Raw genomic sequence first — 22999 nt, forward strand, 5'->3', positions numbered from 1 at the left:
AGCATAGTGCATGAAATAGTTCCGCTTTTCAGCTGAAAGCTGCTGGCAAATCCATGCAAGTCCATTTTTTCCTGTAATTAACATTGGGACTGAATAGTCAAAGTACTTCCTTCCGCCCCCTTTTCCCTTCTAAGCATTTGAAATGAATCTTCTTATTTACATAACACTAATTATACTTGTCACTGTCTCATTTTGGTTAAATGTAGGACAATCTAGTTTGGAGTGGTTATTTTTTATTTTAGATATTGACTATTAGAGCTAAGTTCAAGAGAACTTCACATTTATAACCACAACTAGCTCCAGATGTGCTTTATCAGGCTGGTTGTGATTATCTTCAAGAATATCCTCCTCAGCATAAGTGCAGAGTATTGAGGAGGGGCTCTCAAGTAACCCTCCCTTTAAAAATAAAAGTTACTGTTTACATTTATGAAGATGTATTTTAAAAGGAAGATGTTTGGGTCTTATTTTGCTTTCAAGGTAAATATTGAATTATGGTGTTTTTTAAAAAAATTTCAAAAATTTTGAAATTACAATATCATAAAAGATTTAGAGCATTATGAAAACTTTAATTGACTTCTCAACGGAGATATGGACAACTGGAAATTGTTGTTAATTCCTGGGTGTTTGGTTACTGAGCACTCATTCCCAAGTTATGACTGATTTCCTCTCTATCTCCCCCCCATCTGCTGTCCCTATGGAAGGACCCAGCTTTTGGAGGAAAGCATGAGGGACCATCTTCTCCAATTTCTGGTCAGCCTTGTGGGGAGGACCAAAATGCTTCACCTTCCAAGCTGTCAAAGGAAGAATTGATACAGAGCATGGACCGCGTAGATCGCGAAATTGCAAAAGTGGAACAGCAAATCCTGAAACTGAAGAAAAAGCAAGTAAGCACAGCAGGCACTGCTCTTGTTTTCTGCCAGTGAAAGAGGTCTGGAAAAACTTCATTTGGTGATGGTGAATTTTTTGGTTACATGAATCAGATGAAGAAGTTGAAAAGGAAGGTTTATGTGTGTGATTTTATTTAAAATAAGTTGGACGTCACGCAGTTTTAAACATTTTTGAAAGCAGGAGAAAGCCACATAAGAGCAGCAGCAGTAGTCAGGTTTATATTTGAAACTGCTGTGAAACAAGGGCACTCTGACTGTAATTTCAGCTTCAGAGCTGCCTGCTGGCTGAGGGGAGGATCATCTTTCTTCTTTCGTAGTCTGTGCAAGGGGAGAATCCCTTGCATGCATCTCCAAAACCAGAGCTTGTACAAAAGCCCCTGGATCATCTGCTTTCCCAAGGGCAAGAGATCCTCACATCTGGAGCTAAGGTCAGCCCTGGAGAGAAGTGCAGTAGGAGGGGTGCAAATAAACACAGAGAGCAGAGAAATAAAGGAGGAAATATCACTTTGTTTTTTGTATGGCCCTGGCTAGGCTTTGCATCAGAGGTCTGCACTTCAGCCACTGGAAGCAAAGGAAGTGTTTGCTGGCAGAAGTTGTTGCTTTCCCAGTAGCTGTTGTGGCCAAGTAAACCCACCCTTCAATCGAGGCATCTGTTAGTCATTGACAAAAACAAAGTCCTTGTTTCCTTTTCCTTTTCTGACTTTCAAAGATCCAGATAGAAAAAGTGCCAGCTTTACTCTTATTTTAGTTGGAACTCTGGAGGAAATGAGAGTTACATTGTAGGATTTGTTAACTTGTAGGTCCAGGATAACAAACAGACAATTTATGGTCTGGAAGTGTTTAATTATGTCTGAATTTTAATGAGCTGTAAAGTGACCTCCAGCAGAAAAACAAAAAAGGATGTCATGGAGTACCTGTTTGTGTGTTAATGATGCTTATCTCTCTGTGCACTTTTCCACAAAATCAGCAAGTGCTGTGAAACTCATCTATGAAGGGTCATTTGTGCACATTTGTCTATGATTTAACTGAAAGAAAACTACAAAGTTGTTGTTAAAATAATTGAGCCCAGGTCTTAGGGCATTCTGCTAATATTTTAGGGAATTCTTGCCCAGCAATGAAGCACATTTTAGCTAGGACTGTAAAGCAGGATGTATCCCTGTTGTCAGAAGTTCTTTGCTGTATATTTGTGGCAGGCATGGGTGGAGGATATTTAAAAAAATGAAGATGTCACTGGACCAGATTTATTTGATGTGAAAGTAAATCACAGCAGTAGATTTAGTAGGTGAGGTAGTAGTTAGCTAGGAAAGGGGTACAATGTGGTTTTTTTGCTTTTTTTTTTTTTTTTTTTTTTTTTTGCTTGTTTGGTAGGTATAACAGTCTTGGAACTTTAGTGCATGTGGAATGGTTTGTTTTTGCTGTGAAGTACCTTTAGAATAATGCTCTCTGTGGTCTTTTAGAAGGACTTTTGTACCTTTTGAAGCCATAAGACAGCAGTAATGGTGACTTTTAACATCTAAAGTGCAGAAAGGCAGCTCTGTGATTTATTTCCACTGTGAGAAGGTGGCTCTGATGTAACTGTTCTCCAAAGTTGATACTTTGTTTAAAAGTAAATAACGATAAATTACAAGGTGACAGTGGCTTTAACATCAAGCTGAAACAAGTCTGATTCAAGGGAGGTGACTCTTGTAAATGTAATTTGAGTTACCAATAGTACAAAAAATAGTCTTGTTATTGTCCCTGTGGGCACTAAAACCATTTCATTCATTCCTTGTCAGTGCAAAACGAAATAAGAGGCAGTGCTGGCTGATCAGCTGTGTATTTTATCTCTGGTGACTAATTACTGGTGGGGGGAACATGGATGGCTGATTTTCTTTCTTTGGTCTCTTAGCAACAACTTGAAGAAGAAGCTGCTAAGCCTCCTGAGCCGGAGAGGCCGGTGTCCCCTCCTCCCGTGGAGCAGAAGCACCGCAGCATCGTCCAGATCATTTACGATGAGAATCGGGTGAGTCCCCTGCACCTCACCCAGGGGCCTCTCACTGCCTCTGTGTTCACATTCTTGAGCTCTTCATTTACTTCCATGGGGCAAATTTTTCTGTTTTACTGATTTACCCACCCCTCTTTTGCTATGCATATGCTCTTTTAAATGAAAGACATTATAAGGACATTTTGACATTTTTATTCTCGATCATGGGAATCTTCCTTCAATCTGAGCTGTGGGTCTCATCGTTAGACCCTTGTGCTGAGATGCATGAATTATAGATATATATAAACACACATGTATATCCTTTTAAGTGTGTGATATGAAAAATGCCTCAGAAATTCATCTTGAATTCCCTGTTCATTACATGAGCTGACAAACTTGGCTGAAGACTCTACTTTTAAATGAGCTGAAGAGAAAAAACTGCATATGTTGTAGGATTTCATGCCTTCTTTATAAACTCTGACTTCTGGCACTTAAGATTTGGATAAATGAACAGATATGAAGTAGTAATATATGGGTGAATTATGAGCTTGTGTTGTTTAAGTGGTGAGAAAAGTTCAGGAGCTCAGTAATATTGCCAACAGTAACAGCAAAAATGCTTCCTGTCTTTTTTTCCCATGGTAGTTTGAGATCAGGGAGTCAGATATCTGGGGGTTTTGGAAGTATTGTGATCTTCTGTGAGAGTGGTATATGTTTGTTTAATTTCCCAATTTTGTTCTGTAGTTTAGAGGAACAGCTAATTTCTATTACAATAGGTTGGGGTTTTTCTTTGAGGAATTAAAAACCTCCTGCAAAACAATGCTAGATTTTGTACAGTAAAACTGTGTCCCCAGCATTTAAGCATGCAAGGAGGGGTCAGAATTATTTTGTGGTGTTCAGCTGATGTCAGTGAGGGACCTTTGACACACTTTGTGTGTTTATGTACACATGGATTCACACTCCCAGATTTGGCAACTGGAGAATTTTAGTCTCTTGATTCCATTTTTCAAAGCTAATTATTTTAACTTTATTTTACTGGACACCTTTCTTCCTTTTTATAACCATTTGCTGTATTATGAAATGCATGGTTATTTTGAACTGCAGAGGTCAGTTTCTGCTTTTATGCTCTAAAAGCTTCCAGACTGGGAGATCAGAGTCACTACTACACAATTCAAGTTCAGGTATCTTTATTTGCTGAAGCAACATTGCAGAAGTAGGTTAAGAAGGATCTCGTGTGTTCAGGCAGGGGTTTAGCAGAGAACATAGAGTTCAGATCCACATTTGACACGAACTTCAGAGGATTTACTCAGACTATACCAAAAAAATCTTATTTGCAGAAAAAAGCAGAAGAAGCTCACAAGATTTTTGAAGGTCTTGGTCCAAAAGTTGAATTGGTAAGTTGTGGAATTCTGTTGGTTTTTTTTTTCCTTTGTACTATTTTCTCTGTTGCCAGTTGCTCTAATTCTGTTGTGCTGAACAGCTGTAGTTCTGTGAGTATGTATAGAAGAAATGTGTGTCTAAATGCACTGGTGAAGTAGGGCTTGAGTGAGTTCATTGGCTATGTAAGTGTGATTTTTAAAGTAGATTTTGATCTATTTGAGAGAACAGTTTGAAGTGTGAAGAAATTAAGTACTATTATATACATAAGTAATTATAATCTAATGTTCAGTAATGAAATCTGTGCTTTGTGCTGAATATCTTGTAGTCCTTTCAGCTCTGCTGCATCTCAGATTGAGTGCACTGTTCTCAGAATACTAAAATACTGTTAAATGTGGTGCATCACATTTACAGTTCCATGCTTTGCAAAGTGCTAAGTGTTCCTTTCTCATCCCAAATTGCAGCCACTTTACAACCAACCCTCAGACACCAAGGTCTACCATGAAAACATCAAAACGTGAGTGCTTTAATACCCCCTCATTGTCCCGTTCAGGGCATCTGGACTTGAACATTCCCTCACATTTTTCATTGCTGTCATCTCCAAATAGGATGTGTGAGTTTAAACAATGATTAAAAGCTTCCAGTCCATGTAGCTTTCTGATTTTTTTTTGTTGTAGAACACTTCTGCAAGATGTGCATTATATGTGCTGAAGGCAGAGGGAAGTCCTGGCTTTCCATATTCATTTAAAGACAAACATAAATAATAAAACTTTGGCTGTCCTTTAAAAACTTCTCTTAAAAAAAGTAATTCTTGTTCCACTCCATCAAATAGATTTGTATAGCAGTTCCAAATACCTATTTCTTGAATAATATACTGGAAAACTTTAGGGCTGAATTGCAAAGACTTTTCCCTCATAAAAGCATAATAGCTTAAAACAATTTTTTTTTGCGTTTTAACATATTATCTCTCTTGTGGTAAAGGAGAGCATCTGCCTTGAAATTGGAACCTTTTGTGTCTCAATTACTTATTCCAGCCATCTTGAAGGATCTCATCTCTGAAAAAATACAGTATTAGGTGATTTAGGTATCTCAACTTCATTGGGAATTTTCCCCATTTTTTATCCTGAAACTTATTCATAATAATGATTTGGCATCTAGAGTTGAGATGGGTTTTGTTAAGTAGTTTTGAAGTGCTTGATTTTTATTTAGTTCACTTTTTCCCCTAATTTTGTTTCCAGAAACCAGGTGATGAGGAAAAAGCTGATCCTATTCTTTAAAAGAAGGAACCATGCAAGAAAACAACGGGTAAGAGCACCATGATTTTCTAAAGGGAGCATGTGGCTGGTTTTCTGTCTGGACCCTTGTCTTACTTTCCCAAATCTACTGATTAGAAAAATAAGACCTTAAGCTAAAACAAGTATGGGGTATTTCTGGAAGGCAATAATGACAATTACCAAATACCACTAGGATGTGTAAAGCAAAGAAATAATGTATAATATTCAAAATTTACATTTTTGCATCCACTTCCTCCCCTTCTCTGTGCTGGAAATGTGGTGTAAGTCATCTTCAGCATGGAAGGGGCTGGAGCAGGAAAAATCTGTGCATTCCAGGAGTATATGTGACATGTACTGATCACTTGGTGTATTTTGCTTAGTTCAAGGTTTGCTTTTGGAATTTAACAGGAACAGAAAATCTGTCAACGTTATGATCAGCTGATGGAGGCATGGGAGAAGAAAGTAGACAGGATAGAAAATAATCCACGCAGGAAAGCCAAGGAGAGCAAAACACGGGAGTACTATGAGAAACAATTCCCAGAAATCAGGAAGCAGAGAGAACAGCAAGAAAGATTCCAAAGGTATTACTGGAGATTTGAAATATTCCTGCAAAATATCTCTTCAGACTTAAGTTTTTAAATTCCTTATAATAAAATTAGTTAATTTTAATGATTAAGTTTTATGTTCATGACTTTATTGCTTTAAAAAGAATATTAGTGTGTCACAGAGTATAAAGTGAAATGTTCTTCCCTTTGTTCATTGTGTTTCCATGGCATTGAGCTCAAGTTTCCCTTTCCATCCTAAGGATCTCCATGACTTGATCTGTCCACTGTCACAAATGTCCTCTTTGCTGTCCCTCCCCTCCAGCTGTGCCAGCAGTGCCAGCTTCATCCCTTGGCGTCCTCTCAGGCTGTTGTGGTGATGTCCATGGGGTTCCTTTCCTATGTCCCCTTTCAGATCTGCTGTCAAACCCCATGTTTTCCAAAAGGAACACAGAAAAAGGGCCAAATTAGCAAAGGCTGCTTAGGTTGTGGTGTCAGTGAGATGAGGAGAGTTAAGCCGCTCTAAAAGGGGTTTGTGGAGTTCTGAAGACAGTGGGAGGGAGCATCAGCTTCCCAAGAGCCTGTTCATTTTGGGCACACACCCTAATTTGCACTGGTATTTTTCTGCCACTGTCTGTGTTACTCCTGTGTTTCATAATCCCTGTATTCATTAGCCTCCACACTCAAAAACCATTTATCTTCTTAATTAACAGTTTGACTGATCTTTTATTTTACTTGCCAGGTAATTTTATTCCAGACAGTTTTGCATTTTAAAATATTCAAGGTGCGACAATTAAGGCCCTATTATTTAATTTTAATCTATCAGACATTTGTTAGATGGAAACTACAAAGAATCTTAAAAGGAATCAAGTGCAGTTCACTTGAGAGTTCACCTTGCAGTACTGTAGGTAGAGAGATAGGATTTAAATTAGAATTAGGTCAAGTTTGATCCAGTTGTGTTGAAATCTGTTTATCTGATGTTTGAAATCATTTCAATACACCTTGGAGAGTTCAAGCCCCATAATGATTTAATCTCATCTCTTGTTACCATCTGTCTACATCACCTTTTTGTCATAAAACATGGGGAAAGCAGAGAGTTTTCAATACATTGTAGAGGCTGCAAGATTTTATGGAATCAAGAAAAGAAGAAAGTAAACTGTTAGAATGGGAACAGCACTCATACATAAGAGAAGTTTCACTTTAAGAATATTTAATGTCTTTGTAATTGCAAACTACTTGGGAAGAGGTCATTTCTTTACATTATATTTACATCCTGTAAAATAATGGCTCTCTGTCTATAGCTGTTCTCTTAGCCATGTAAAAATGAAGGGTTTTTTACTCAGATTTTGTGCAAATGGATGAATTCGGTAAAATCTTTGAAGTATTTTCTCTCTCCATTTAGTAGTGATTTTTACCTCTGAAATGCTTTTTGACCCACATGCTGTTAGTATATTATTATCATGTTCCTAAGGGTAATGATCACAAGCTGAAAAATTCTTCCAACTTACAGCTCTCCCCATCAATTCAAAAGTGGAAAATTTTCTTTTGTCAGAACAAATCTCAGTGGTGTATTAGTAACTAGACCAAGTTGATAAAGGGCAAATTTAGTGTGGTTTTCTTAAAAAAAACAAAAAAGGCTCTTTCAAGGTGTATCAGTTGTACTAATGAAGGGGATAATTTCTGTGCCACTGATGAACATTTCTCATGCTCAGCAGAAGCTGAGCATTTATCTGAAGCACCTACTTTACAGTGGAATTGTTGGTAACACCTTTTTTTGTGCCCTTTCTGCTGAGTTTTGCAAACTCACTGTGAAGCCAAGCAGGACATGACAGAGTTCGTGCTCTGACTCTACTTAGAAAGAAAGACCAGTCCTAGCTGATTTGAGAGACTGCTAACAGCATTATAAGGAATTTTGGAGGTTGTTGTGGTGTACAAAACCTGCAGATAGAGCCAATTTCCACTTTATCCTTTTTCCTTCTGTTTTCCCCTCGTTTCAGAGTTGGCCAAAGAGGCGCTGGCCTTTCAGCAACCATTGCCAGAAGTGAACACGAGATTTCAGAAATCATCGATGGGCTCTCTGAGCAGGAGGTGAGCCAATAAATATCTTTTCACTGGCAGTGCAAGGTATCTTGTAGAGGGTTTGTTTCATTGAGAAGAGAAAGCTTTTCTCTCTTTAATAGAATCTGTGTGAAGTGTGGCTTGAAGCAGATCTTAAAAACACTTTTCTTTTGAGGGTTTTGCTTTCTAATTGTATCTGCCCTAGATTTTTCTCATGTTTATTGCAGGCTTGCTGCAACCTAGTTTTTTACAGCTGTAACAAACATGTGAAAACTCTTCCTCTTCTCAAAATCTCTGTCATTTTGGTGTTTCACCAGTTGTGACACTATTTCCTTTAGCTGCCCATAAGTGTTCATTGCGATGGTGACAACTTCTGCAAGAGTTGTGTACAAAAAGAAGTTCCATGCTGACTGTGAATGTGGGGGTTTAAGTGCTGTGTAATTCATGAACTGTAAACATCACTAGCAGCATTTTGGGTGTTCTTTACTTTGTCTTTTGTTCTGCAGAATAATGAGAAGCAAATGCGCCAGCTCTCTGTCATCCCTCCCATGATGTTCGATGCAGAGCAGAGAAGGGTGAAGTTCATCAACATGAACGGGCTGATGGAGGATCCCATGAAAGTTTATAAAGACAGGCAGTTCATGAATGTCTGGACAGACCACGAGAAGGAGATTTTTAAGGAAAAGTAATGACCTTTCTTATCTTCTTTTTATTGCATTGAAATGACAGAATAACAGTTAAATGCCCAACCCCATAAAGCTAAATTAGGAATGCTGAAGCTTTTGTGCAATAATATTTGATAAGGTTCTTAGTTGGCTGTAATAAATATTGCAAAAGCTTTTGACTTATTTTTCATCTGAGTGTGCTCATATGCATTTAGTCCTTAAACACAAAATTTTCTCAAAACTACTTTAGTTCCGTGCTAAGATTAAAATGAGAAGTGTAGATAAGGAATTTCATTTTATCATTTTAAGTGCTCAGTTCTAAATTTGCACAATCTGAAAACTGGGCTTTTTAGGCTAATTTTACTTGTGTAAATGTAGGGCTTGCTGGTGGAAATTGTTTGCAAGATTGGTTTGCTTGTTTGATCATGGATTATGTTGTTAAACTGAAATAATTTCTGATTTCCAAAAGGTTTGTCCAACATCCCAAGAACTTTGGTCTAATTGCTTCCTACTTGGAACGAAAGGTGAGACATTTCTTAATATAAATAAAGCTTAGGTTGGGATCCCTAACTTTTCAATATAATAATAAATAGAAGCTTTTTTGCTTTAGTCTGGTGGCTGAATAGCTTTAAGTGTTTGAAGAAATTAAAAACTCAAATATTTCCACTAGGATTAAACCCTACTTTCTGCTTTTTTCACTTTAGAATGTTCCTGACTGTGTATTATATTATTATTTGACCAAGAAAAATGAAAATTATAAAGCTCTTGTGCGAAGGAATTATGGCAAACGCAGAGGAAGAAACCAGGTACGCTGAATTTATTCATCACTTGGTTATTGTTAGTTTATTGCTTCATATTTACAACTGTTTCATATCTGAGATAGCAAGATATTATAAGCATGGGGAGGAAATAATTCTTTTTCTTTTATTGTATTGTTGCCCTTTTAAAATTTAAATGATCCTGACCTCAAGGGTGTTGTTGATTAGTTTGGTTTTAATTCTCTGAAATATCTCCTTCCTTTGCACATTTCTTACTTGTTTTAATATGACAATTCGTTTTCCTTGAGGACTCTGTCACAGACATTGAGGTTGAATCCATCACTAAATCCAATGTTGGAGTCAAGAGAAATTAGGTTTAGCATGTGACTTGCAGTGGAAAATATATAATCAGTTCGTAATGTCAGTGTTTGTCAAAAAGCAGAAATTAATAGTGATCTTTATTTGGTGGTCAGGCTCAAAGTCAAAGTGGAATTTCAGAGCCAGAGGAAAGAGACCAATTTAATGCATGTGAATAAAAAATCCTGCTGATTCAGGGAGTGTTCCCTTGGAAGCCTTCAGAGAGAAAAAGAACAGTGTTTTATGTACCAAAAGCTTATAAATACATGTGCTGGGCTAGCAGGGTTAATGTGGGTATTGGAAAACAAAATGGGAAACTTTGGGACTGCACAACTCTGCTCTGCAAGCCAGTAAATGCAGTCAATACTGCACTGAAATGCACAAATGCTGAACGTTCTCTAGGAGTCCCAGTAAATGTATATTTTTAATATAAAATTGTTGCAATCAGCTTCAACTGAGGAGTGGATCCTGTTCAGTAGAAACAGCCATGGGGCTGTGTTTCTGTGGTGCTGTTGTACTTAAACCTTTGGAATTATGGCAGAGCACCTTGTCTGTACCCCACAAATGATGGATTGCTTAGGATAAGGTCATTGTCATTGTGCACAGGATTTCATAGAGCTTCTGCTCTGATAGGAGAAATCACTGGAAATAACCTGTATTTTGCCAGGACTTCTGTTAGAATTTCTAAGCCTGACAATCCTTTTTAATAGGAAAGGTTATTGCTGTTGGAGTAGTGACTGGGGAAGGATTGCAGTTAAAGTCTGGATGTGTGGCAAATGAAAAAAAGATGGAAATGAGCAGGATTCTCCAAATGTGGACCCTTAGCAGAGGTAGTGCTGCCATTTGGAGTGGCTCAGTTCCTTTTGCCATTATGAGGCTGGTGTGACCATGGAAAGCGTCACATGTTGAGAGGTGCCTTTGCTGGTTGCTGTTCTGAGGGGCGAGGAGACAGAACTGGCTCAGCTGTAGTGCAGTGGAACTGGAGATTTGGAGATATTTAAAAATGCATTACTGTATATTTAAATTACTTTTTCACATTGTTAGACTTAAGAATATTTGAACTGTTAGAATTCAAAATTTGGATGGGCTTTCTATCCATAAATGCTTGCTTACTTTGGATAATGTATATAGAACAGGAAGATTTTGGTTCCAGCCTTAGACATAAGGGCATGGATTTGCTTGGTGAACTCAGCTCAAGGTGCTCTGCCTGACTTTGTGACTGCTCCTGTGAGTGCTGATTTATGTGTGAGTAACTGAATACATCAGTTGGAGCACTGAAGGTTTGTTCAGCTCAGATTACTTGCTCTTGGAATTGTAGCAGAGTTGTACTCTGTAATTGCTGCTTGTTGATCCACTTTTAAGTGCTACAGCAGATCCCTAAACTTTGGGCAACTGCTGGCCAAGCTTAATGTGTGCTCTGTGAAGGATGCAGGAAAGTGCCAGGTTTTTAGCTCTGGAGAGGGTTGAGCTGGACTTGCCAACTCAAAGAAATACTCTCAGCACTCTAAAAAGGAAATTTCACCACTTCTGGAAGTTTAAATTCAGAAGTATTGCAGTTAGTATGTTAATTGTAAAGATCTACATGGTGCCAAAAATCATATTTGTATATTTATAATTTTATTAATGATTAATCAGCAACATCTATAACAGCTAGTAAAAAAAGAACTTGAGAGGGTGAACTGCTTGGCTTGCCAGAACTTTTATCTTACAGTTGCAGAAAGCAGCTCACCCCTTCCCCCTCCCATGCCCCAGCTTTGTTTGAAGCTGATATTTTTCATATCTCTCAGTAGCAACTTGAAACTTTCTTGCTGATTGGCAAACACAAGTCATGTAAGATTTATGAGGTGCTCCAGGATGGGCTTAGGCCAGTAACAGGTGCTTCAGCTTAAACTCTTAATAGTTCATATATTTTTGTAAATTAGAAGGCAAGCAAGTGGAATATTGCAGTGGAGGAGATATTAATCATGGTAAGGACGTTGAAGTCCTTCAGAGAATGCACTGAGCACAACATGGCTCAAGTTTCAGTGTGCCACTTCAGAGAAGCTGAGTGCTGGATCAAGGATGTGAAGTGAAGAGGTGCAAGGCTAATAAAATTCTGATGTTTGCTTGTCCTCAAATAGGTCTAGAAAGGGCTTTTTATAAAACGCTGCCTGAACTGTTCTAGAGTGTCTCAGAGGTAACTGAACAAATGTGTCTTAAACCAAAGCTTGTCAAATATAGAGCAATTTTTTAATATAGAATTGAGAGAAAGCCATGGCTGTATGGTGCTTTAACTTGCCTATCCCTAGAAGTGTTCTTGGACAGGGCTTGGAGCAACCTGGTCTGGTGGGAGATGGCAGGGGGTTTGGAATTGCATGATCTTTAAGGTCCCTTCAAACCCAAACCATCCTGTGATTCTATGATTACAGAGAATTCCTTAAATAACTGGTTGAAAGAAGGTTTCTTTAAGTGAAGTTTGAAGTGGATTTGGTGGCCAAGCAGTGGTCAGTGCTGGTCTGTGTGGCTGGAGCCCGTGGCTGGCAGCAGGTGGGAGGCCAGTGATGTGAACAGACAGAAATTCGCCGCCTGTGTGTGACGGGGATCACCTCTGGTGACTCCGGGAAGATTAGAAGGTGCTGTGTGAGAGGGGCAGCACTGCTGCAGGCAGCTTAAGTGGCAGAATGACACAATTTCCTGGAATAAACACGTTGCTGGGTCAGGCAGCCTCCGCTAAGGAGCTCTGTGATGTCGCTGCTGGGGTGGGTTTTGCCCTTTTGAGCCGTGCCCTGAGCTCAAGCCCATCCCCTTGTGAGGACAGTAAAAGTTGCAATCAGCAGATGAATGTGCAGGAACGTCGCTGACCGAGCCTTCGACTCCTTTAAGGTTTGTGTTTATGCATTGCTTATGCAGCTTAAATAAAGTTCCTGGCTAACAGAGAACCAAATGGTGTTAAAATGGCCTGGTAAGAACAGGATTTTCAACAACTGTTTTCTAAATTGATTAGATGTAAAATAATTTTCTTTAATGCAGTTTTAACTCCTTGTTTTCAGGTCAATCTATCTAGCAAGATGGAAATAATTTATCTTAGCATGTCTCTGACATCCTGCTTGAAGGAAGCATTTGCATAATCAGTAACCAGCACCTTAATTGCTAATAATTTGCAGCAAGATGATAGTGGTTAGTTTTAAAGGTTTCTGCTCCAGTTCACATTGTTAAAATGTCAAAACCCAGTCAGTTTGTGACTATTTCCAGCCTCAGTTTAGTTAGTGAAACAGTGACACCTGCTGCTGTACTCATAGGGAGGTTGCTGTGAAAAAGTAGACTATTTTTCAGTAGACTATAAAATCCGAATTCATGAAGTGCTAGAGCAGCAAACTTGTCATTCTCTGTCCTTGTGTTTCCATGAATTGCCAAATGTACTCTGGGTATCTGTTTGAGACAAGCACAGTGCTTGTAAAACTGTCATCTCAGTAGAGAAAAGAGTTTTTGTTGGTTCTTCTAATAATTCTTTCTGTAAACTCACTGGAAATGTAAGTCTAAAGTTCCCAACCCAATTTTTTAAACAATTATATTTCTTAAATACTCATGACAGTTTTGAGAAAGCAACTTGGAGTTGCTGATAATTTCATGCTACAAGACCTTCTGCTCCCCAGTTGTAAGATCGTGTTTCACTATAAAATACACGAAGTTAAAAATAAAATTTGAGAGGAGCAACATCCTCACTACATGGTCAGACCTCCCTAAGCACTTTTAAAATGTAGCTGTTCATTTTTAACGGGGCAGACAGCAGCCAGTGTGTGATTGTGCACCATCAACTCCGTGCTCATGCTGCAGAAGCCTCCTGTACTTCCATAGAATTTATGATATAAAGCAGAGTTATTCTCTTCTTATGCTGACCACTGTGCAGTGCCTGTAACTTAAAATATTACTAAGTGGGAAGTAAGGCAGCATCAGTTTTTGTACTGCTCTGAGGACAAGATGCTGCACCTTTGTGTGATCAAGTTATCATCTAAATCCTATTTCATTTCAGCAACAGATTGCTCGTCCTTCTCAAGAAGAAAAGGTAGAAGAAAAGGTAGAAGAGGAAAAATCAGACAAATCAGAAAAAAAAGAGGAGGAAAAGAAAGATGAGGAGGAGAAGGATGAGAAGGAGGAATCTAAGTAAGTGTGTATGTGCTGAAATGCATGAATTCACCCTAGATTGCAGGTTTTGGCAAAGATCAGAACAGGATTTTCATTTGCCTGCCAGTGAAATATGGACTGAAAACTATTTATTTTGTGTATGAAACAATTTTTTTGGACATACAAATTTCTTTGTCTTGCTAAGCTAATCAGATCAGTGGAAAAAGTAACATGATTATTACTTGGCACATGTAATAATTTCCATATCTTGTTGGTTTGGGCTTTTCTCATATGTTCTATCACATATGGAGTGTTCATATTTTCTTCGAAGTTGACCGAATCATGTATCTGTGTTACTGTCTGGCAACTGGAAGTTGTGGGCAATAATTCTGTTTCACTAAAGGCATCTTTTGAGTTTCATAGAGTTTTGTTTGTGGGGTTTGGGTTTTTTTGCCTGTTGATATTCAAGACTATCTGCTCACAATGGCTCTCTGAATGTGACTGAATTCTATTTTACCTATTCCCAGAGAGAATACCAAAGAAAAGGACAAAACTGAAGTTGCCCCAGAGGAAACAGAGGAGAGGGAACAGGCAGCTCCTCGAGGCCGAAAAACCGCCAACAGCCAAGGTCGGCGTAAGGGCAGAATCACCAGATCAATGACAAATGAAGCTGCACAAGCAAATGCTGCTGCAGCTGCAGCCACTGAAGAGCCACCACCACCTCTGCCGCCCCCACCAGAACCTTGTGAGTAGCATTTACAGCACTCCCAGGGACCCAGCTGGTCACAGGCTCCTCACTGACACGGGGCTGTTTCCAGGCATGCAGTTCACTTCTGTTTTCCTGTTTAATATTCCAGCTTTATTCTTAGCCCTGCTTATAATTTTGTGACTGTGTGGAACTGCTAAACTTCACAAGTGTAACTTCATGAATAGTGCATGTGCAATCAGCTGACTGTTAGAATGATGTGAGGGGAGAAAAGGCTGTTCAGCCCTTGTGTGCTAACACCTTGTCTCCCTGGGCAGGTTCATGAGGGTCTGCAGAGATCCAGGTGCCTGTGACACAGATTCATTTACGGGCTGCAGCTCACTGAGGATGCTGTTAAATAATTGGCCTGATATTTGAGTACTTCAGGGAGTTTCATAAGCTGAAATAGATCTTGGCAAGTTGTTGTTTCTGCATTAGATGGCAAGAGGCTTTTTAAAAATGAAATGTTACTTTCTTGGCTGGTATGGTTAAAGACTACGCAGTCTCTGAGAGTATTTTGGAAAAGGCTGACCTACTTTGTGTTGATGCAGAAATACCAGAATATCTTATGGCTGGTAAATAATTATCCAGGATGGCAGGGTGGGTTGTGTTTTTTTTCATGCAGTGCTCTGCTGTGGCAAATTTTGTTGCTCCTCATGCTTCAGCTGGGTATTTATAGGCAGCTGCTGTTCTAGAGCTTGTAACAGCTCTTGTGTTACTCACATGTTCTGCCTATAAAGAACAGAGTAAGTGGGCACATCAGGTCTTGTATGACTGTAAACAACAGAGATTGTGAGAAACATTCTTGCTCCATTGATACAGTGGCGTTTTATAAGCAGTGGGTTTTTATAATTCTGAAGCAATAGTGGGTTTTGCTTTTGTTTTATTTTTAAACTATTTTTGCAGGGTTTTCTGAAAAACCCAAAATAATATTTCAGTGGATCAGATACTTTACAATGTCCTACTTTTGTGATTTGTTAATGGAAGCTGTTGCAGGATCTTTGTTACATGCTGTGTGTAATGGCAGATTTTATAGAAAGGAAATGGAGGCTGGTGCTGCTCAGAAATGTATACAAGATGATACAAAATCCAGAGGAGTGAATGCAGAGCACTTTGTACTGAATCATACTTAGTTTCCTGCTTGCTTTTACTTACTGTAGCTTTTTGTTTTCTTTGCTTTTTGTCCATTTATCCAGTTGGAGACTCAGTTAATACAGGAACAGTAGATTTCTTGACACCCACTAACCAATAAATAACTGTTCTAGCAGTGAGACAGCACTGAGCTAGCTTAGAGCATATTGGATTGCTGCTTTTAGTAGCTGATGGTAATTACTGACATTTTAAATAAAATTTTAGTGATAATACATCTAAGTTACAAATCTTCCTTGACAGACAATTAATCCCAGTTTTGTAGGCAGAATAGTTTTGAACAGTTTTCTCTGCTGAGCTTTTGGTGGTTCCTTCTGTATCTCTGACTTGGTTTAATGGAGATTGACTGCTTCCCTCTGACAAGAGAGCTTTCCCCAGTGGCCTGAGCAAGCCATAATGTAAATAGATTTCTTGACTATGGGATGCATAATTAGTGCCATGATAATGAATCCTGGTCTTTTCTCTGCTCAGTGTCTTTGTTTCTCTTTCAGCTTCTACAGAGCCTGTGGAGACATCCCGCTGGACAGAAGAAGAAATGGAAGTTGCTAAGAAAGGTAAACCTTGTAAAGCCTTTGACTTCCTTCTGGATACTTGCATTTACAAAATTTCAAGGATTTACTGAATATATTTGCTGTGACTTTTGCCAACATTACGCTGATTTGAAAATTGCTGTTGGGTTTTTTTGTAAAAAAAGAAAAAGCAAGCAGCTTTAACAGGCAAAATCATCTTTTGAGACTTATGTTGACTCTTTTCCTGTGGGTTACTTAGAACTGTTTGGACAGCAGTACTTCTCTGTCTTGCCTTCCCATAGGCATTGTTGTTCCATTTATTGAGGTTTGGATAGCTGAGTTACTGATCACAGTAAATATTGGTTCTTTTATGTCTGACCAGGTCTAGTGGAACACGGGCGAAATTGGGCAGCGATTGCCAAAATGGTTGGGACGAAAAGTGAAGCTCAGTGTAAGAACTTCTACTTCAACTACAAAAGGAGACACAACCTGGACAGTCTCCTCCAACAGCACAAACAGAAGGTGAGTGCTGTGGATAGTGAATATTTTGCAGGAGAAAACTTGGATCTTTCTGAAATCGTGCCTCACACTTCACTAAGGCTGTTTTGCAATCTCCACTCATTTCCTTTTCTACTTGTTTTTGTGTTGTGACATAAATCTCCTACAAAGGGTGGCCAGTGCTCACTGACCTGTGACAGTAAGTAAGCATTTCTTGCTTTAAAATGCAATAGAAGGTTTTGTACTAAGTAAAACACTTGAGCCTAAAGAGTTCTTCAGTGCTCTGAAAAGCACATTCCTCACCAGTGTGTGAGCAGCTGTAGATGTACAACAGCTCCTTGAAACACAGCAAGCACTGACTTTACCAAACAGAGCAGGAGAGGTGGTAGAAGTCCAGAAACTGAAAGTCTGGGGGCATTGAAAGTAGAATGCTGTGTGTTGGAATCCTCTAAGCTGCAGTGCTACCCTGGTCTTCTCTCACTGAGGTCAAGAACGTCAGTGTCTGTTTGCTGCAATTGTTCTGTTCCCCAAATATGCTGTGAGACCCTGGTTTGTTCCCAAACTTGCTTTTGGTCAGGAGCAGCAAAAGTTGGGCTGAAGTTGAAAGAGTGTCCCCTTGTGAATGACTGTGCTAAATAGAGATTCTGTGTCCTTCATTTCAACCTCAGATTGGTAAATGGGAGTGTGGTAAAAGGCAGTAATTGTGAATTTTCTGTACATTGTCAATGCTGTGTCTTCCTCAGTCTTCGCGAAGGCCCCGAGAGGAGAGAGATGTGTCACAGTGTGAGAGCGTGGCTTCCACTGTGTCAGCTCAGGAGGATGAAGATATTGAAGCCTCTAATGAAGAAGAGAATCCAGAAGACAGTGAAGGTAACTTTTCTGGGAAGGAAGCTGGTGTGTGCACAGAAAGGAGCCTATGTTTTGTGCTAATTATATGCTCAGAAAGCTGTGTTCCACTTCATGATGTTGTTGTTGTTCAAATGCTCTTTCAGTTGAGTTTCAGCAATTTGAACTCACTCGAGGAGATGCAGCATTTTTAGAATTTAACAGCCTAAAGATGTTTGCTGCTTAGTATTTTGAGATGCTTTGATTATGCTGTCATCTGGAGTCTTGAAATAAGTTGAATAAAATAAACATAACCTTTTGGTAGTTGGTAGTGTCAGTAAAGCTTCAGACAAGCAAATTCAAGTGGTATTCTTTTTGTTGTGCTTTTTTAAATATATATTTGTTGGTTGCAACTGCTTATTTATAGACACTCAACATCAGTCAATCTTGGCTGGTCTTTTGTGAAGTAAAAGGCAATAGAATTCATAAACAATGAATGAGAGAAGATGAAGTGTTGGGTTTTAAGTAGTTGGTATTTTTTAGTTGCAGTATTTCTGTAATTCAGCCAATTGTCCATTTATATAATAAGTCAAAATTGTTTTTGCAGATGGATTGGTTAAAACTGATGGATCCTTATTGCACCCAATTTGTCAGATTTCATTGATTGAACCTTCATGGCAAAACATTTTTTCTCCAGGTGCTGAAAATAGTTCTGATACAGAAAGTGCTCCATCTCCAACTCCAGCAGAACCTGCTAAACCAACTGAAGAAACTCCATCTGAGCCTGCTGCTCCAAAAGTAACCACTGAGGCCCCAGCAGAGCAGGAATCTGCCATTAAACCTGCAGCCAGCACATCTCCCTCCTTACCAGCCCAAAGTGTAACAACAGCTGAAACTCAGAACCCTGAGCCACAAGTCAAGGAAGAAATAAACACTGAGGCTGAAGAGCCTATGGAGGTGGACAGTAGAAGCCATTCAGCTGAAGCTAAGCCTGTGATTACTCTTCCAGTTCATACCAAAGTAGAACCTGTAGAGACTGAAATGAGGCTACCTGAGAATATTCAAGTGAAAATAGAGAGTGATACCAAAGAGAGAGAGATGGAGAAACCCAAGGAAAAGTCAGAACCAGAGGAAATGGACTACAGCCTGTCCCAGCAAGTTCCTACAGCCAGACCAGAATCCCATTCAGATAATGACTCCAGTGCCACCTGCAGTGCTGATGAGGAAGTTGATGGAGAACCTGACAGACAGGGGTGAGTATGGCTTTGAATGGACAGCCTCTTTTGGGAATGGCTGACACCACCAAGGGTATTTGAAGTCTTTTCAGTTTTCTGTTGGTGCAGTTCCTGTGTCACCCCAGCGTGGCACTGGAGCCAGTATCCCCCCTCCCTCTCAGTGGTTTAATATACACACAGTGCCAGGGATAGATGCTTAAATGTCAAAAGTATCCAGTGTCATGGAGTGCGCGTAGGCTTTGGAAAAGTGCAGGTGATGGTGTTTGTGCACTCCCTTGCCTCTTCAAACATCATCTTTCCACATATGTCTTAGCCCTCCATGTCAAATAATTTTGTTGTAGACTACTGTTTATTTTATGTGGACTAAATACATGTAGTCCTTCCTATCCATTGTGTTTTTCCAAGGCACTCTCTACAAAGAAGGTTGCATTGATGTAAGTACTGCACACATAAATTTCTGATGTGGGAGATTTTGAGGTCATATTTTGGTATTTCTGTGTATTATGAAAATATAGCAGCATCTGTTGCCTTTCTACCATATGTTCTGTTGGACAAAACACAACATGGTTCTGACTTCACAGCTCTTTGTCCAGTTTGATAAATTTGTTGCTTTTTTGAATTTAAGAGTTGTGGCTGTAAATTTAACATGTATAATTTTGGTTCTTTTGGTGATATTTTCCCCCTCTATCTCTTTTTCCAGTATCTTCAGCAGAGAGTCAAAGCCCTCCCTGTTAAATCCCACTGGGTCAATTCTGGTATCATCCACAATAAAGCAAGGGCAGATGGACCTGCAACAGCTTCACCACCGAGCTGCTGTCATCCCACCTATGGTATGGGCAATTTTCAGTGCTGTTTGAAGGAGTATTTGTTACCCCTATACCTAGTCAGGAAACAAAACATTAAACAAATGAAGAAAAATATTATTTGCTTTATTATTGTATTTTTCAGGGAGAAAATAGGTTAAGTACAACCAAGTATAAACCATATAGCTTAAAACCAGGTGTGGACCTTTTGAAACACCCAGACTGCAGAGGGTAGTTGAGCTCCACAGCTCCTCCAGGAAGTGCCTGTGCCTGTGAGGGTGTCCCTGGCATTGTCCCTTTGCTGTCCCTAGGTTTCCTGCAGCCCCTGCTCTGTCCCCGTGGGCACCCCAGTGAGTGGTTATGCTCTCTACCAGCGGCACATCAAGGCCATGCACGAGTCAGCCCTGCTGGAGGAGCAGCGGCAGCGCCAGGAGCAGCTGGACATGGAATATCGGAGTGCTGTGAGCCCCTGCGGCACCTCCAAGAGCCCCAGTGTGGAGTGGGAAGGTTGGTGTTCCCACAGCTGTGCTTTGTGTCTGTGTGTTACACTGCTGCCTCATTGGAGAGTGACAGTTCTGTGTGTAAAACATTCATTTGAACTGTGCTCATACTTGGACACTGAGCACTGAAACACGGCACAAAAGTTTGGTGGGATGCATTAATACTTCTTTTTAATTGCACTGTTTGTACCTGATGGATGTGTGTGGCATTGGAATAGTCCCTTTTGTTCAAACTGTGCTGTGAATTGGACCTTTTGACTCCAATTTCTAACCCAGGGTTCTTCTCTTTCTGATTACTTCAACCCTCCCAGGAAAACCAGTGGCCTATATGCCTTATGCTGAGGTCAAGAGAATAGAACAGGAAGCACAAGTACAAAATGCAGCCACAAGGTCAGCATCACCTTACAGGTTATCTCCAAGAGAAGTCAATAAAGCCTCTCCCCAGCCTGAGATGAATGCAGCTCGCTACAGTGTCCCTCCAGGTAAAGATCTGGAGGATCAAATTATTCCCTAAACACTTTGTGAGTTAATAGAAGAAAGATAATTTTTTGTGTGTGCATGTAATAGCTGCTCAGTGTTTTTCTAGCCCAATGAGGCTGTACTGTGTTATTTCTGTTCACACTGCAATGTTTAATGTACAATTTTTCCCCTCAAGTTCTCCAGCCAGCCCCTCATCAGGTGATAACCAATATTCCTGAAGGAGTTCGCCTGCCCACGACCAGACCCACCAGACCACCACCACCTCTCATTCCATCCTCCAAAACCAGTGTGCCATCAGAAAAGCCTTCCTTCATCATGGGAGGCTCAATCTCACAAGTAAGAGAATTATTTGAAAATCTGTCAATTTTTTCAATGATAGAAAATCTATCTGTTTTTTTTCTTTTCTCCTATCTTCAATTTCTTGTACTCAGTTATAGAGTTCACAGCATTAACTCTTATTTACTACCTGTATGTATCATTCTAAAAGTCCAGGAATTACAGGAGCTTTAGAAATTGAATATTTACTGACATTTAAGGGCATGGATATCCAGTTTTTGCATCTCCAAACTACCAGTGACATTCCGTTCCTGCTGCTCTGTGCTTTGGGACATGGCAGTGGGGCACTGTAGCCTTTCCAGATGGGATCATAGTTTTAGCATTCTCCTTTAAAGACAGATGTGAGTCTTCATTCCAGAAACAAGAATTAACATCTATTTGTTGTTTCAGGGAACACCTGGCACATATTTAACATCCCACAGTCAAGCTTCCTATGCCCCAGAAACTGCAAAGCCATCAGTGGGTTCTATATCCCTTGGGCTGCCAAGGCAGCAAGAGTCGGCCAAATCTGGTAAGGAAAGAAAAGCTGACATGCTTTATACAGACTATTTAATGATCCATAATTAAAGGGAATTAAAAAACCTCAACCTTTTTCTCTTTCTTCTCCTCAATAGCTTCTCTGCCCTATATCAAACAAGAAGAATTCTCACCCAGAAGCCAGAATTCTCAACCTGAGGGACTCCTGGTCAGGGCACAACATGAAAGTGTGGTGCGAGGTAAAGAAAGTCACAGAAATTAAAAAACTCTTGTCAGAACCTGAGAAAACCAAGTGAATTAACTACTGAAGTGTTATTTTAAAGTATTCTATGATTATATAAGTATCATAAGATTACAAGATTAATTTTTTCACTGTTTTCCAAGGCATGTGTATTTGTAGCTGACTCTTCCTGTCTGCATGGCTCACTTAAAAATATTTGTTATGAGCCATGCCAATTTCAAAATAAAGTTGCTCACTACAGCAAATCCATCAAAACAAAATCAATTAACTGATGTGAGTTAATGCTGTAAAATACTTATAGTCTATAAAAGGCTATGTTAAAAGAGGAAATAGCCTAACTGCCTCGTATGCCAGCTGTTAAATTGAATTTTCCCCTGTATTTTAATGTAAACTAACAATTCTCAATAGAATTTTTAATTATTTCAAATGGAGTGGATTTTTAAAAATTCTCTTATTTATCAGGATGTCTTTATTTCAAATCAGGTACCACAACAATACAGGAGGGGAGTATAACACGAGGAACTCCAACCAATAAAGTTTCAGTTGAGACCATTCCTTCTTTGAGAGGCTCCATAACTCAGGTATTTACTCAGGTATTTTACCTTTTACTGCAGGGAAGGCTGCAGCAAAACAGCTCTTCATCTTCAGACTATCATTGTAAATGTATTTGCATGTCTGAAAAAGTAAATTATTATCACAGGGTAGGAACTGCCTTGAAAAAAGAACTTTCAATCCAATCAGATGTTCAAACCCACTATTGCTGAAGTCAGTATTACCATGATTTCATCTTCATATGTATGAGTTTGCAAACCTTTTAAGTAATACCAGAGCCTTTGGTAAACCTATCTGAGGGCAACTTTCCTGAAAATTGCATTACACCTAAACTCAAATATTCAAACCAAGTGTAACCAGTTTTGCCTTTTGTCTTACCATTTTAAATGCTGTTGGTTTGGCATCCCTTTGTACAGAGAAAAATTGCCTCATCTCTGCTTGGAGATGAGGAGAGGTTTCATTGCTTTGGACAGAAATAAAACCTAATGGCACCATGTGGTATATGTTATCTTCTCCCCATATGGTATTTATAGGTTAAATGTTCCACGTTGTGAAATACTCTGGCAATATCGTTTAACAAGTTAGCAGAAATAATCTTACTCATATTTCGATTAAGTGTCTACAATAGAGGCAGAAGTTTAAGCCATACTTGATAAATTAGTTGGTTTTC

The 22999-nt window shown here is 39.4% G+C and overlaps 1 protein-coding gene across 6 annotated transcripts in view; it reads left to right on the top strand.

Moving 5' to 3' along the window:
- The window catches only part of NCOR1 (nuclear receptor corepressor 1), a 55020-nt gene that overhangs the window by 16587 nt on the left and 15434 nt on the right, over window positions 1-22999 (top strand). For 5 of the 6 annotated variants that reach the window (XM_072937200.1, XM_041719985.2, XM_072937197.1 and 2 more), the window contains 23 exons: window positions 702-884; window positions 2776-2889; window positions 4185-4241; window positions 4689-4741; window positions 5463-5529; window positions 5907-6079; window positions 8038-8128; window positions 8605-8783; window positions 9233-9287; window positions 9468-9569; window positions 13888-14018; window positions 14507-14724; window positions 16365-16427; window positions 16765-16904; window positions 17624-17750; window positions 18403-18958; window positions 19641-19770; window positions 20055-20250; window positions 20555-20725; window positions 20899-21059; window positions 21450-21570; window positions 21674-21775; window positions 22261-22358. In XM_072937200.1, the coding sequence (XP_072793301.1) occupies window positions 702-884; window positions 2776-2889; window positions 4185-4241; window positions 4689-4741; window positions 5463-5529; window positions 5907-6079; window positions 8038-8128; window positions 8605-8783; window positions 9233-9287; window positions 9468-9569; window positions 13888-14018; window positions 14507-14724; window positions 16365-16427; window positions 16765-16904; window positions 17624-17750; window positions 18403-18958; window positions 19641-19770; window positions 20055-20250; window positions 20555-20725; window positions 20899-21059; window positions 21450-21570; window positions 21674-21775; window positions 22261-22358 (3288 nt within the window). Of the gene's footprint in view, window positions 1-701; window positions 885-2775; window positions 2890-4184; window positions 4242-4688; window positions 4742-5462; window positions 5530-5906; window positions 6080-8037; window positions 8129-8604; window positions 8784-9232; window positions 9288-9467; window positions 9570-10766; window positions 12741-13887; window positions 14019-14506; window positions 14725-16364; window positions 16428-16764; window positions 16905-17623; window positions 17751-18402; window positions 18959-19640; window positions 19771-20054; window positions 20251-20554; window positions 20726-20898; window positions 21060-21449; window positions 21571-21673; window positions 21776-22260; window positions 22359-22999 lie in introns of those variants that run through there. The other variant, XM_072937202.1, reaches the window with a different exon arrangement.

Source organism: Taeniopygia guttata, chromosome 19, assembly GCF_048771995.1.
Source record: "Taeniopygia guttata chromosome 19, bTaeGut7.mat, whole genome shotgun sequence".
Lineage (NCBI taxonomy): Eukaryota > Metazoa > Chordata > Aves > Passeriformes > Estrildidae > Taeniopygia > Taeniopygia guttata.